At 36.5% G+C, this 15,074-nt stretch overlaps 1 protein-coding gene across 2 annotated transcripts in view; it reads left to right on the top strand.

Annotated features, from left to right (window-relative positions):
• PIK3C3 (phosphatidylinositol 3-kinase catalytic subunit type 3) overlaps positions 1-15,074 on the top strand; it is a 143,763-nt gene that overhangs the window by 105,010 nt on the left and 23,679 nt on the right. For both annotated transcript variants that reach the window (XR_010407221.1, XM_064577720.1), the window contains exons 21-22: positions 334-408; positions 14,469-14,637. Coding sequence is in view for 1 of the 2 variants with exons in the window: in XM_064577720.1 (XP_064433790.1) it covers positions 334-408; positions 14,469-14,637 (244 nt within the window). In the remaining variant the exon portion in view is untranslated. The remainder of the gene's footprint in view (positions 1-333; positions 409-14,468; positions 14,638-15,074) is intronic.

Below are 15,074 nucleotides of genomic sequence, written 5' to 3'. Positions count from 1 at the left end.
TAATATGTGTCCAATTTGAAACGAGAAGTGGGAGAATCATGTTATAATTAAGGTTCCTGAAGCCTGAATTAACTTTTGATATAAGTGACTTTCATAATTTGACAAAACTCTACAAGATATTGTTTCTCATGCAAATAGCAATTTATATTGAGTTTCAAGTGATAAACTCTTCATAGAATCAAAGAAGATTACACATGAGAATTTAGGTGAGAAATCAAAAAGTAGTAATCAAATTGAAATTAAAGTAATACAGACTGCTTTTATATTCATTTGTATGTTTAACTTGGTTTGCGTGTGTTTTTCACTATTTTTTTTTTGAACTGTTATTTGCAGCTGGATATTGTGTGATTACGTACATCCTTGGAGTTGGAGATAGACACCTGGATAACCTTTTGCTAACAAAAACAGGTAATAACTAATGGCTACTAGCAGATGTATACATTTTATATGCCAGTGATTTTTACTGTGGAATCTGCTTAGTAACAAAACAAGTTACATAAGTGAAAGTAAATCATATATGTCTTAAAAATCCCTTTTTATGGTGCCTTTGAAGGAATCTCCCATCCTTTACAAGAATCACTTTTTTTTTTTTTTTAAAGATTTTATTTATTTACTTGACAGAGCGAGAGAGCACAAGCAGCGGGAGAGGCAGAGGGAGAGGGAGAAGCAGGCTCCCTGCTAAGCAGGGAGTGCGCTGCTGGGCTTGATCCCAGGACACTGGATCATGACCTGAGCCGAAGGCAGATGCTTAACCGACTGAGCCACCCAGGTGCCCCCAAGAATCACTTTAGTAGTAACCCCGCAGGTGGTCATCTAACCCTTACTTCTGAAAATGCCTCCTTTGGTGGAAAGCCCATAATGTATGCAAGCAGTTGAGTCTCTTACTGTACAGCTGTAGTTAGAGTGTTAGAATATTCTTTCTCTTACCAAACTGTACTTAACTCACATTAATCCCTGTCTTTAATTCTTTGCTTTTCCCCTTGGAGTTCCATGGAATAATCGTTCTCATCCCCCTCCTCCTTTTAACTCTTGAGCCCCTTGGCTTTAACCCCATCTCTAAGCAAACAACTTCCAAATGTACAGCTCTGTACTTCAGTCCACTTCATGAAGCTTCAGACTGAAATATCCAACCACTTATTTGACATCCCAATTATGTGGCCAGTTGTAAAAGTTGTTTGCTTCCTCCATTACCTGTGTAATAACCTGCTCCTCACTTCATTTTTTCCATCTCAGTAAACTGCAGCATCATCTACCCAGTTGTTTAAGCCCCAGGCTTAGGAGTCATTTTTAATTCTCCTGTGGGTGTCATCTCACATATCAAAACTATTTAATAGATCTTGTCTGCTCTTCTCCCAAACGGATCATGCAGTTACCCACTCTCTCCATTTAATAGATCTTGTCTGCTCTTCTCCCAAACGGATCGTGCAGTTACCCGCTCTCTCCATTTAATAGATCTTGTCTGCTCTTCTCCCAAACGGATCGTGCAGTTACCCGCTCTCTCCATTTAACAGATCTTGTCTGCTCTTCTCCCATATGGATCGTGCAGTTACCCGCTCTCTCCATTTAACAGATCTCGTCTGCTCTTCTCCCAAATGGATCGTGCAGTTACCCGCTCTCTCCATTTAACAGATCTCGTCTGCTCTTCTCCCAAATGGATCGTGCAGTTACCCGCTCTCTCCATTTAACAGATCTCGTCTGCTCTTCTCCCAAATGGACCGTGCAGTTACCCGCTCTCTCCATTTAACAGATCTCGTCTGCTCTTCTCCCAAATGGACCGTGCAGTTACCCGCTCTCTCCATTTAACAGATCTCGTCTGCTCTTCTCCCAAATGGACCGTGCAGTTACCCGCTCTCTCCATTTAACAGATCTCGTCTGCTCTTCTCCCAAATGGACCGTGCAGTTACCCGCTCTCTCCATTTAACAGATCTCGTCTGCTCTTCTCCCAAATGGACCGTGCAGTTACCCGCTCTCTCCATTTAACAGATCTCGTCTGCTCTTCTCCCAAATGGACCGTGCAGTTACCCGCTCTCTCCATTTAACAGATCTCGTCTGCTCTTCTCCCAAATGGACCGTGCAGTTACCCGCTCTCTCCATTTAACAGATCTCGTCTGCTCTTCTCCCAAATGGACCGTGCAGTTACCCCCTCTCTCCATTTCCACTTCCTTGACCCCATTTGAAACCACCAACATCTTTTGCCCAAACTGTCTGAATAACAAGTGAACTCCGTACTGTGGTAAAATTGTGGCTTGCCCACAGTGGCCAGTTTGAGTGTGTGGATGTCAAATCACTCCTGCCTCAGGCAAATGCCCCTGTTGCTTTTCTCTCTGGAAAGCCCTTCTCTCAAATCATTTCCTGCCTGACTTTGGTTATTAAGGCTGAGTTCAGGTGGCATTTCCTTAGAATAGCCTTTTCTAACTCTCTGATCTGAAATGGTGCATACTTGCCCACCGCCCGTCTCCATTACTCTGTTGTTGTTTGGCTTTCTTTTTATTTATTTATTTATTTATTTATTTATTTATTTATTTATTTATTTATTTATTTATTTAAGAGAGAGAGAGAGAATGAGAGAAAGAGAGAGCATGAGAGGGAGGAGGGTCAGAGGGAGAAGCAGACTCCCTGCCGAGCAGGGAGCCCGATGTGGGACTCGATCCCGGGACTCCAGGATCATGACCTGAGCCGAAGGCAGTCGCTTAACCGACTGAGCCACCCAGGCGCCCCGTTGTTTTGCTTTCTTTAAAGCACGTAGCCACTAGCCGAAGCTCTCTTTTTTGTATAATTCAACAAATGTTTATTGAGCACCTCCTCTGTGTCAGGTATTGTTCTAGGTACAGGGTATACCAAAAAGAACAGAACAGACACAAATCCAGGTTCCTGTGGAGCTTGTTGACTTCTTATCATCATCTCCCATTCAGGACGCAGGTTCCATGAGCCCTGGGACCTTGTCCATCTGGTTTGCTACCGCGCCTCCAGAGCCTTGAACAGCACCTAGCTACAGTGATCGATAAATCACTGTTGACTTAATGAATGAGTAAATATTGCTGCTCTTCTGTGTAGTCTTTTCTTCCCTGGGCTAAATAATTCAAGTTTCATCAGCCTTCCACAGAGAATAGATTTTAAGTTACTCTTAAAATGGTCTCTCAGGTAAGAACATTTTCTGTTTTGTTAGAATTTCTTCAAAATGTGACACCAAGAATTTAACACATCAAATGTAACTTAATACAGCAAATGTACTCTATTAATACATAATTAACCCTCTTAATTCACATCACCTGGAATTTCATATATTTAGTTTTAATTAGTGTGACAAATTATCTGTGGTAGAAATTGCATGTGGGAACCACGTCTGTGTCAAGGCCAGGCAGTCCCTTTGGTAACCAGGACCAAGGAATGTGATAGAGGTTCTTGCCAGATTTGCCAGTTTAGCACAGGATATTTATAAAACATTACAGTGTGTTTGGTGGAGAGAATTGTAAGTTGGAAAAGGTTTTCCTGTGTTATCCCTTAACTCCCTTTTTCAGTTAAATCTTTTAACCACAAGAATCAAAGTACCAAAGTGATTCCATTTGGTTTTGTGTTGTAATCATTTTATAATTACAATGGAATTATCTGCTGTATAGAGTGGCATTATGTCTGTAATGTTATTTTCACATATCTTGTCTCTTCTTTTTGAAATTGATAAATAATAGACCTTTTTCTTTTGGACTTGGAGAACTCCTCTGTCACGTGTCTGTGTGTGTGTGTGTGTGTGTGTGTATAGGCATATTTTAAGAATAAGATTTGGAAAGCGGAGCCTATTTAATATACTTTGGTGGTCCAGGTCACAGTTACTTGTCTTGATGGAATTAGAAGTATAAAATTTCGGAAGCAGAGGTTTTAAGCCTCTTGCCACCAGTTTTCCACTAGAGGGTGCTCCAAATTTGGCTTTAAAAATCAAAAGCTTCGGTGATGGGTATTGAGGAGGGCACGTCCTGCATGGAGCACTGGGTGTTGTGCACAAACAATGAATCATGGAACACTTCATCTAGAACTAATGATGTAACGTATGGGGATTAACATAACATGATAATAAAAAAAATAAAAAAAATAAAAAACTTACCATGTGCTAAATGAGAGATACATTCTCTTTCTTTTGAAACAGGATTTCTTTCAGTTATTTTTTCTTAACTTGTCTTTAGTTATTTCATCAATTTATATCATACAGTTACAATGTTAAGTCTTACTAGGATAAATTATTGTTTTTAATTTTCAAGTTCAGTTTGAATGAGATTAGATTATGTAAGGAAACACCAATTATGTCAAGACAAATGGAAGTATAATGCATTCCTCAACTTCTAAAAATTTGTAATGATTTATTTTTAATTTTTTTGTGTTTAGTCATTTTTTGCTGAAAGTCCATATTTCAAAGAGGTTTTAAGTTACATTAATTACATATATGTTGTAATTAGACTTTGTATAGTTTAGACAACTATTATATATTTAAAGTGAATTTTGAATGTGGTTCATTGCAGGAAATACACTTCAGTACTTGTAATTAAAAATGCCTCGAATAACATGAAGCCCTTCCGTTGTGTATTTTTAGATCCATTATGCCTTCAACACAGACTGCGACATGTTAAAATTTTAGATTCTCTTCTGTAACTCTCCAATCTCAGTCTTGGTGGAGCAGTTTTTTTTTAATGATAAATAACATTTCTCCCATTCTTCAAAATAAAATACCTTTTGTCTTCTGATTTGCCAGCCTGAATAGATTTAGTGTCTATGACTCTGCTTTGGGATGAATGTGGTTTTTTAGAATGGTAATCACAGTTCCACTGGTTCATCTTTGTCCAGTTCCCTGGTAAGAGAGATGGATCAGAGAGGAAGAAGACACCTAAATTTCATTTTACTGGGTATCTCTTGGGGATTTGCCCCCAACACGCTGTTGTACCTGTAAATTTAGATGAGACACAAAAGGGTCAGACTGATAACTTTAGGAGCGTGTGGAGGAAAATGTTTCACTGCATAGAAAGAATTGTAAAATATATACAACAATAGTGTGCAAAAATGCGAAATGTGAGTCTTGATTCCAGATTTCCCAGAAAATTTTTTGCCTGTATTTATTGGGTTGTGGATACTTTTGCTTGGTTGAAGTATCCTCAACTTGTCCAGCAGAGGGCGATGTGTGTCCACCATAAATGTGAAAGTCTGGAAATTCCTTTGTCAATTATTGCCATGTGGTCACTTACAACATTGTTTTCCTGAAGCAAATTTGGAGTGAGTGGTGTTTCACTTATTAATGCAGTGATATAGTATTTTCTGGGCAAGAAATTAAAAATTTAAGCTCTACAATGGGATTGGAAAAGGTGATTTTTTTTCAGAGTTGGTGTCCTTTGAGGAAGCTTTTAGAAGTTTATCCAGGGTAATTTGATTGTGGTAGGGCTCAAATAGAACATGACTGAGTTTATTTCAACTCTCAGGAAAGTTTTTTGTGTTTTTGTTTTTTGTTTTTTCATTTTTTAAAATTTGAGGGGGAAAAAAACAGGACTAGTATACCTGAAAAACTTTGTTGTTTATGATAAAGGGACTTTACAATAGGATGAACATTTATTTTTATTTTTTTAAAAAGATTTTATTTATTTATTTGACAGAGAGAGACACAGCGAGAGAGGGAACACAAGCAGGGGGAGCGGGAGAGGGAGAAGCAGGCTTCCCGCTGAGCAGGAAGCCCGATGGTGGGGCTTGATCCCATTACCCTAGGATCATGACCTGAGCCGAAGGCAGACGCTTAACGACTGAGCCACCCAGGCTCCCCTAGGTTGAACATTTTTTTTTTATTATTCTTATGTTAATCCCCATACATTACATCATTAGTTTTAGATGAAGTGTTCCATGATTCATTGTTTGTGCACAACACCCAGTGCTCCATGCAGAATGTGCCCTCCTCAATACCCACCACCAGGCTAACCCATCCTCCCACCCCCCTCCCCTCTAGAACCTTGTTTGTTTTTCAGAGTCTATCGTCTCTCATGGTTCGTGTACCCCTCCTATTTCCCCCGCTTCATTTTAAATTCTGTTTTGAGTGGCTCTTTATCTTAGTAGTATAGGAAGTTTTGTTTGTTTATTTATTTATTGAGAGAGAGGGGGTGGGTTGGGGGAGGGAGGCAGAGAATCTTAAGTAGGCTCCATGCCCAGCGTGGAGCTTGATGTGGGGCTTGATTTCAGGACCCTGAGATTATGACCTAAGTCGAAATCAAGAGTTGGACACTTAACTGACTGAACCACCCAGGTGCCCCAGTATAGGAAGGTTTATAAAAGAGAAATAGTCAATGTGATCATTGATTTCATCTTATTCTTTCTGTCTTTTAAGGTAAACCTTGAGATTTTGAAAAGAAACATGCTTGATTATGTGTTTTTTTTTTTTCTTGGGGCATAACAGAGTAGTTAAAAATCTTACCTAGAAAGAATTTAGTTAACTATTCAAATGGTGGTGCTTCCTAAGCTATTTGTATTTAAGTTAATTAGTTTGGTATGTACAATATACTGTAAAATCTAAATCTATAGACTTACTTTCTTAATGTGATTATTCTCTGGGACTTGAAAGAAGGGGGCAAAAAATTTTATGCATTTAGTAGGCACCCAGTACATGCTTTTATTTTTATTTATTTATTTATTTTAAGATTTTATTTATTTGAGAGAAAGAGAGTGAGAGAGACATGAGGGGGAGAGGGTCACAGAGAGAAGCAGGACTCCTCGCTGAGCAGGGAGCCCAATGTGGGACTCAAGACCAGGACTCCGGGATCATGACCTGAGCCAAAGGCAGTTGCTTAACCAACTGAGCCACCCAGGCGCCCTAGTAAATGCTTTTAAAAGGAATAAATGAACTAAGTTTTTTCATGTCATTTTTATCCATCCTTAGGTTTTCTAGAATAATCTGTTTCCTGCTTACACTATTTTTACTATAGACTATGGACATAGTATTATTTGCCAGTTTGATTGTTTTTTCTCAGTTCACGTATGCAAAAGAGAACCAAGCACATAAGACCACCCCTTTTTAATCCATAAATACTTTTTTAGTCTTTATTAATCATTACTTTAGATGCTTAGATAATGAGAAGGACTTACCTTCATGTGAATAGTTTTCTTTTTAGACACTGTTTAAAATCTGAGTTTTTGAAAGTTTCTTGAATATTCAGTATCAGGAAGTCAGCCTTCTTATGTTTACTGAAACCTATCATAAAGAAAATGTTAATGGTTGCTGTAAAGGGTGCTTTTTTTTTTTTTTAAGTTTGTTTTACAAGGACATCGTTTCTTCTCATTAGAAGTAATAAAAAATGATAAAGTGCTATGTTCTTTGTGCCTAAGGAACTGGAAATTACTTCATGGACAAAGTAACTTAGACTGAGTCATGAAGAATGTGTTGGGTTTCTATGGGATACAAGTGGAAAAAAAGCACACATTCCAGTAAAAATACCCAGAAGCTGAAATAAGCAGTGTCTTTGCAGGTAATATATAGGTTGGTTAGATAGGTTTAAGGTCACATTGTGGAGACAAATCAATCTACCTCCTTCTGTATCACCTTTTACATGGCAAAGCTTAATTCAGTGGAAGTAAAACTGTAGATTAGGATATTACTTTTTTAAAAAAGTTTTCTTATTATAGGTGATATATTTCTTAAAGCTGGGTATTTGTTTTCTTTTGCAATAAATTATTTTGGAGAGGGTTAAATTTTAATGTACTTTAGAGCATTCAAGTTCCATCATAGACTAGCAACCATAAATTAGATTAATAAAAAGTTAGTACATTTTTATAGTGACCCCTTGAACAAAAAATGTGTCAAATTTTAAAGTAATGGGGTTGTACAACACAGGGAAACTGTAACCATTAGTACTGAATATGTGTTTTAATTCAGTGGGGTGATTCACCTTGCCACTGTCTCCTCCACAGTGACCTAACTGCGGTTGAGAGTTGTATTAGTATAAAGTAGATCAGAAGTCCTCAAGCTTTGGCTTGTGTCAGTATTACCTGGAAAGCAAGTTAAATTACAGATTGCTGGGCCTCAGGCTGAGTTTCTGATTCAGTACATATGGTAGGGTCTGAGAATTGGTTTCAGTAGCAAAGAATACTACCCATAATTATCTGAAAAGGTTATTAAAATTGTCCTTCCTTCTAAAAGTCCGTATCTGTTTAGAGGCTGGATTCTCTTCTCTTACTTAAATCAAAACAATGTATCATAATAGATAGAAGCAAATATGAGAATCCAGCTGTCTCCTATTAAGCCAGACATTAAAGAGATTTGCAAAATGTAGTGAATGCCACTCACCTCACCAAATTTTTTTTTGTATTAGAAAATAGTTATCAGAAAAAAATGCTAAAATCTTGTTGATTTATTATTTTTAGATTAATATCTTTAAAAGGTCTCAGTTTTAATTTTAAATGCAGTGAATACAATAGAGATAGCCCAACTAAAGCTTATTTGGGGTCCTCCATAATTTTTAAGAGCATAAAAGGGCCCTGAGACACAAAAAGTTTTAGAATTGATCATCAAAGACCATTTTTGGGGGGTTTTATTGCTGTTGTTGTTTTAATCTTCAAAGGGTTTCTGTTCCGCTTTAGACATTAAAGTAGTTCTCCAGAAGAAAAGAATACTTCAGGGAATAAAACCTTCATTGGCTTTAATGACTACAGAAAAAATGAAAATATATAACATTTAAAAATTTGTTTTTCTTGAATAGTTTGCCCCCTTTTCATTAGTTAGCTTAATTTTGTCCCTATTCATAAGAAACCTAAGGTCTTAACAGTTGAATGTGAAAAAAATTAAATGAAATATTTAGCAGATAATTGGAATGTCTATACTGATCTGTACTTAATGTCTTATTGTTCTTCATTACTCAAAAACTATAACTAAAAAATATTTCATCACCACTGTGCTTTTAACTATAAGTGAAAATAGCTCTAACCAAGTATATTGTAAGGGCTTAACTAACTATTAAGCATTGGTAGTATTGGGAGTGTAGCTTAAGGAGTATTTTTAATTCCAAAAATATAGGTTCCATTGTATCAATAAGTGGTTGTTCACCACCTTCTTTTTTTCTAGGTTTCATGGTAGGACAGCTTCAACATTCACATAAGAAAACATAAGAAAAATACAACATTCATGTAAGAAATAAAGGCATTTTATGGAAAAATAGTAAAATGTGTCATATGCAAAGAAGCTGAAGAGTGGGAAACTTACTGTAGAGTAGAATGGCAGGGAAGAATATTTGAATTTGGGGATTGTGTGGGATTTTCAAAAATAGAGTTTGGATTATGGGGAACAGAAGAAGAGAGTCAAGTAGAAGGATTAAGCAGAGGTGTGAAAAAATGGAATAAATACAGTCTTGAGATTGGTCATATGTAATTATTGGATAGACAAAAGGGAAATTAAAAAAAAAACAACCTCTGCTATGAAATGCTGTTCATTTCAGCAGTATCTGTTCTCTTTAATCCAAGAATTACAAATGCTTTGAACCACAATTTTAGAAATAAGTTAATGTCACTTATTCAAATAACAGGGAAGTTTAATTAACACTTCTTATTCCCTTTGTATTGCAAGTCAGGGACAAAAGGAGGTAATTACAATCAACATTCAGTTTGTTTTATATACACTTTATCTCTTGACTGTTTAAGATTAATAGATTTGTTAATAGATTTGAATAAGCCCATACTTTCTGAATTTCTTAATTAAACATTTTTTTTTTAATTTCATGAAGTGCATTTTTAAAATTACACTTTACAAGTTTCACTTTAGACATTTACTTTAAAAGAGCCATTCCCTTTGGTATCAACAAGGATGAATTTTCTTAAAACATTAATAGCCTCTTTTCAGAATACATGACTCTTTGAACTTGCAAAGCATAATAATGGTTTCATTGTTAGATACTGAATCTTTTATGCCTTATAATTAAGCAGTACTCCTATTCTTTGAGAGTTTTCTTACAAGAAGGATAGAAATATACTCTTCATTTTCAAGCAGTGATACAGAGCTGACATTGGAATTCCAGTAATGCCTGTAGTGAAATGGAGAAAAGTGGAGCTAGGTTTCCTATTAAAAGATGGATCCCATTAAATAAGCCTTGTGTGATGGCTGATACAGTTTGATGTTAGGATGGCATGATTTATTTTTAAAAATCAGCTTTGAATCAAAGATTGGTCAGTTAGGTTATCTGCTTAAGTGCTGAGTATCATTAGAAATTATATTGGTAACAAAACATATTTTTTTGAAGATTCATCTGTTTCAGAGAGAGCTTGTGCAAGTTGGAGGGAAGGGCAGAGGGCGAGAGAGAGAAATCCCTCAAGCAGACTCCCCACTGAGGATGGAGCCCAGCACGGGGCGGGATGCCACAACCCTGAGATCATAACCTGAACCCAAACCAAGAGTCAGCCTCTTAACCGACTGAGCCACCCAGCACCCCAAAACAAAACATTATTTAAATAATTAAAACCAAGGAAAGTTTATCTGTACCTATAATATTGTAAAATTCTCGTCTCTTTAACTCTTGAAGGGTAGAATGGTATTTGTCTAAAAAATTTGTAGAAGACAAATGGGAACTCAGAGTGAGAGTAAAGCACAAGATGAAGAGGTTAGTTTAGCTGAACAGAGGATACATGTTTAGCTGAAGGCAGTGAAATCCTTAACAGAAGTTGACCAGGGACTTTTTACCAAATCGTGGAAAATTCAATGATTGCATATTCCCTTGGACCTTAAAGGATTAGGAGAAGATGCTTTCCCAGTAAGCACTACAGTTATCAAAGACCTTATTCTAAAAGTAGTTTCTCATCTTTTTGGAATCATGGACTTCCCTTGGGAATTTGGTGAAGTCTATGGATTTTCCCAGAAATCAAACTTATTGTGGTTTGGGACCTCTGAAACCCATTTTAGAATTCTGAAATGGTGTTTTTCAATCATGAGTAACACACAGAACTGTTTTAAATAGAAGTAAAACCCATTGTGTTGATATTATATTTTATAATCTTAAATATGTATGACATAGAACCTGGTATTAACTTCTTATGCATGTACTCTTCTATAACTATAAAGTAAAAACAGATTTATAAATTAAATCATGTTACAGACTAGCAAAATGTAATCCAACAACATTAATGTGACATGAAGTAATGTTGAAATTAAATTGTCACTTGTTGGGTGAATATGGTACAGATAGTATAGTGTGAGTTTGAGTTCAGAGTGCTGTTAATATCATATCCCATGTGAATGAATATTCTTAAACTGCTTTTCTCTCCTTGAACTACTTTATAACCTTTGTTTGTTCAGGATGTTGTCATGTAATTTCAAGGTATAACCACTTCTGCTTCTGTTAGTGTTAGCCGGAAACAATTGAAGTAGCCTTGTTGTTTAGTACCAACCCAATCAAAAACAGTGAAATCACAGGATAGTACTAAGTAGTAAGGATCTAGGTGATCCAGACTCAGCCTCTATTAATTTTATTATAGGTCTTCATGGAAACAAGGCTACAAAAATTTTAAAACAAGACAATGTGTGAGAACTCTGTGGTTTCTAGAAGGAAATTTCTTGTATTAACAATGTTTTTAAAACGTGTCTAAGCTATAAATGTGAAATTTAGATATCATTAGTTAAATTCATGCAAAATAGTCACACTGAGTGCTTCTGCATGCTAGGCATTATCCTAGGTTTCAGTACTGTACAAAAATAAATAAAGCAAGATTCTTGATTGTAAGACTCTTAATGGTTCAGGAAGAGTTTAGCTTGGGGGAGAAAGCTAAGGGAACAAATACTTTCATTACACACTTTGCTGAAGTGTTTTGATATGAATAGGTGGGGTAGGAGCCTCACTAGTAACTCCTTACCAGATGTGTGCCAGATGTGTGCCTTGTAGGTAGTAGCCCTGGTGTGCACTAGAGGAACCATTTTGCTAAGCTGTTAAACTTTGTTATTTTGGGGGGGGGGCAACACCCTTTTTTAATTCTCTACAGGTTCCTTGCTCTCTCTATCTAACTATAATTCCTTCTCCCCTCACCTCCTATCTGTCCTTTACTATAATAGATAGACACATTTGTTTAAAAAGTTCTTATGAGACTTCCATCAGCTCCCCAATTTGAACAGAACATTTTAAGCCTGGTGTAAGCTTAAAAAAAAAAGACAGGGAGATGATGTGGATAAATGGAAAACTGTTTTTTTCAGTGCAGTGGTTGCATTGATAATGGCCACTTATTCTCTAGCCAGGTGATGATAGTGTTTAAACCTTTGGATACTTGTTGTTATGCATATTCATGTGTAAACTGTTGTTTCTCTTTATATATGAACTCCATGTCCTAGATGTAGTACAATGTCTGCTCTGTACTCCAGATCATTTTCAGGATAGTTTTCTTTACTTGTTGTGTGAAAATAGCACCAGTGTCTATGAATTTTACTTAAATTTAATATCATTATTGACTTAAATTTGGACCTTTTTTTATTACCTGGCCTTGGCAAATCTGAAGTTCTTTCTCATTTTCAAAGTTGTATAGGATTTCCAACTTAATGTATTATTTAGTTTTTCATTGTAAGAACAGTGCCTGGGAAGAGTTGCAAATAATAAGATTGCTTATCCCTTTAATATTTAATTTTACTAATTCCTGGCAGTTGTGGTCTCAAGTCTAAGGGACATAAATACCAGTTCAATATATTTTAAACATCTTTAAGTCAGTAGTTATTAATATTTATTTTTGAACAGAGTTCAGTATTTTAAATTTTTTTAAAAGGTGATATTTGAAATACTTAAGATAATCATTTGTAAGCACCTTTAAAAGACCTGGTCATTAGGTATTAAATAGCTTGATTTGGTTTTGCGTTCAGACTAAAATAATTTTTTCCTCTTAGGGACATAGCTTCTAAAATGGGACGAGGCTATAGATATAACCATCCTTGACTTAAATGAGGTTTTTTTTTTTTTGTTATTTGCTTGACACACTCATCTACAGCTTAGTTGGAAATAATTACAATGACATTTAGACCATTTACTGTGTACCTGGTACTGTGTTAAGTATTAAATATATTATCTCTTTTAATTCTGTCTTATGAGGTAATTAATAGTAATAACCTATTTTGCAGTTTAGAAAGTGAGGCTTAGAAACATTAAGTGGCTTCGTCAGGGTCACATACCTGATCGAGTGAAACATGAAGGTGTTAGTTGTACTAAAGAGCAGTTACGTGGCTGACTCAGAGGGCCTGCCGGTGTATCACCGTTCACCTGGGACTTCATGGCCACACCTAGAGTCACATTGTTTTCTGTTTCCAACAGTGACCTAATGATGGGGTATAATATTCACAAGTAACAGTAATGATGCTCAGAGAAAAAGGTAGAGGGTTTAGCTAACATGGTAATGGTAGAATTGATGTATAAAAGTATTTTGCAAGATGGCAAAAGTATGCCCAAACTCAATACATGTACTTGAAGGAGCAAAGTTTTTGGCTGCAGCTCTTGATGGGGCAGGGGTACCTGAGCTTCCCAAGTACATGATGGAGGATAGGTTTTCACATAAAACAGGTCATATAATGTATCACAAGACAAACGAGTGGGCAGATTGCACGAGGGAGATTTTTGGTTGGCTTTTTAAATGAATTCATTCCTTCATTCAACAGTGAGTGCCTACTGTGTGCCAGAAACTATTCTGAGGCTGGGGATACAGCCATACACAAAATGGGCATCAATCCCTGCCTTGATGAAGCTTGGGTTGTAGGATCCAGGGGGCTACTTTTTCTGTTAAAATGTATGCCTCTTTTATACCTACTTATAAGTCACAGGATGCTTTATGAATTCAATGGTGAATCATTCTCTAAAGTGAATGATCGGTCATGTTCTTACATATCTTGTCTGTGGGTTTAGGTAACTGTCCTAGGGTTTATCATCATGGGCACTGCAGCTGTCTTCAGCTCTCGGAGGACATAAATACTGTGGCTTCCTAGTCTGCAGCTACCAAGTGACATGGATTAGTTGAAAATGGTTCAGCTGAAGCTAAGAATGTAATTTGAAATTTGGGGGATTTGGTTTGGTTTTGGTAAGGGGAATAGTGATAAGTTAAAGGGTTCATCTCAGCAATACTTAAAAGGTCTTCTGCTTATGAATGGAGTTTGTGTAAACTTTAGCATGAGAAATTTGCTACAAGATACTAATTTCTGCTAATCCGTTAAAAAGTTATCTAGCCTTGGCTGTCTTTGATTCTGAAGATCTAAAAGTGGAATATAAATTAATATTACTCTGAGATTATTTTAACTATAGCTTCATCTGAATAAATGTAAGTTAAAATGAACTGCAGAATGCTCTGAAGACCACTCCCAAGCCTGGGTTTAGAGGATTAAACAATTTAATAGACTTCATCATGAATTAATATTCTTTATGAAGAGACACTGCTTAGACCAATTATATGACATATCCCTTTCTCAGTTTTTAAAGATAATTCTGGAAATAAATGAGTTTCTTATCAATATCCAGGCAAACTCTTCCACATAGACTTCGGATATATTTTGGGTCGGGATCCAAAGCCTCTTCCTCCTCCAATGAAGCTGAATAAAGAAATGGTAGAAGGAATGGGGGGCACCCAGAGTGAGCAGTACCAAGAGTTCCGTAAACAGTGTTACACGGCTTTTCTCCACCTTCGAAGGTAAGTTGATCGTAGAGAATTTTGATAAATTCATTTCATAGAGCGAGAAAAGGAGTTGTTCAAATGTATACATTCTTTAACATCACTCTTTTCCAGAATGACACAGGCAAAAGTATTTCTTAATGCACATTTAATATCTATTTTGATGAACAGTCTGATAGCAAAAGAAAAAAGAATTTCTTGCTTTCCCACTAATTATTTGATTGCTAAATGCCACCAAATAGGAAGCTGACATTCCATAAGATTAGGCAAACATGGAGGCTTCAAAATCAGTGGGTTATAATCATTTCAGTAAAATATACTATGTGCGCTTTTACAGTGCTGGGATGGAGAAGAGATTAAGAAGCTTCATAACCATTCACATCTCCCTGAAGCCAGTCTTGAAGGGTTATAATCACGATGTTGAGTTCTTTTCCTTCTCCCAAACTCACTTCCTG

The sequence above is a fragment of the Mirounga angustirostris genome, unplaced genomic scaffold (genome assembly GCF_029215605.1).
Source record: "Mirounga angustirostris isolate CCGP_5_RB_7025 unplaced genomic scaffold, mMirAng1.0.hap1 SCAF_14, whole genome shotgun sequence".
In the NCBI taxonomy this organism is placed as follows: Eukaryota; Metazoa; Chordata; class Mammalia; order Carnivora; family Phocidae; genus Mirounga; species Mirounga angustirostris.
Note: the sequence above shows the minus strand (reverse complement) of the source record. Positions and strands in the feature narration are given on the sequence as shown.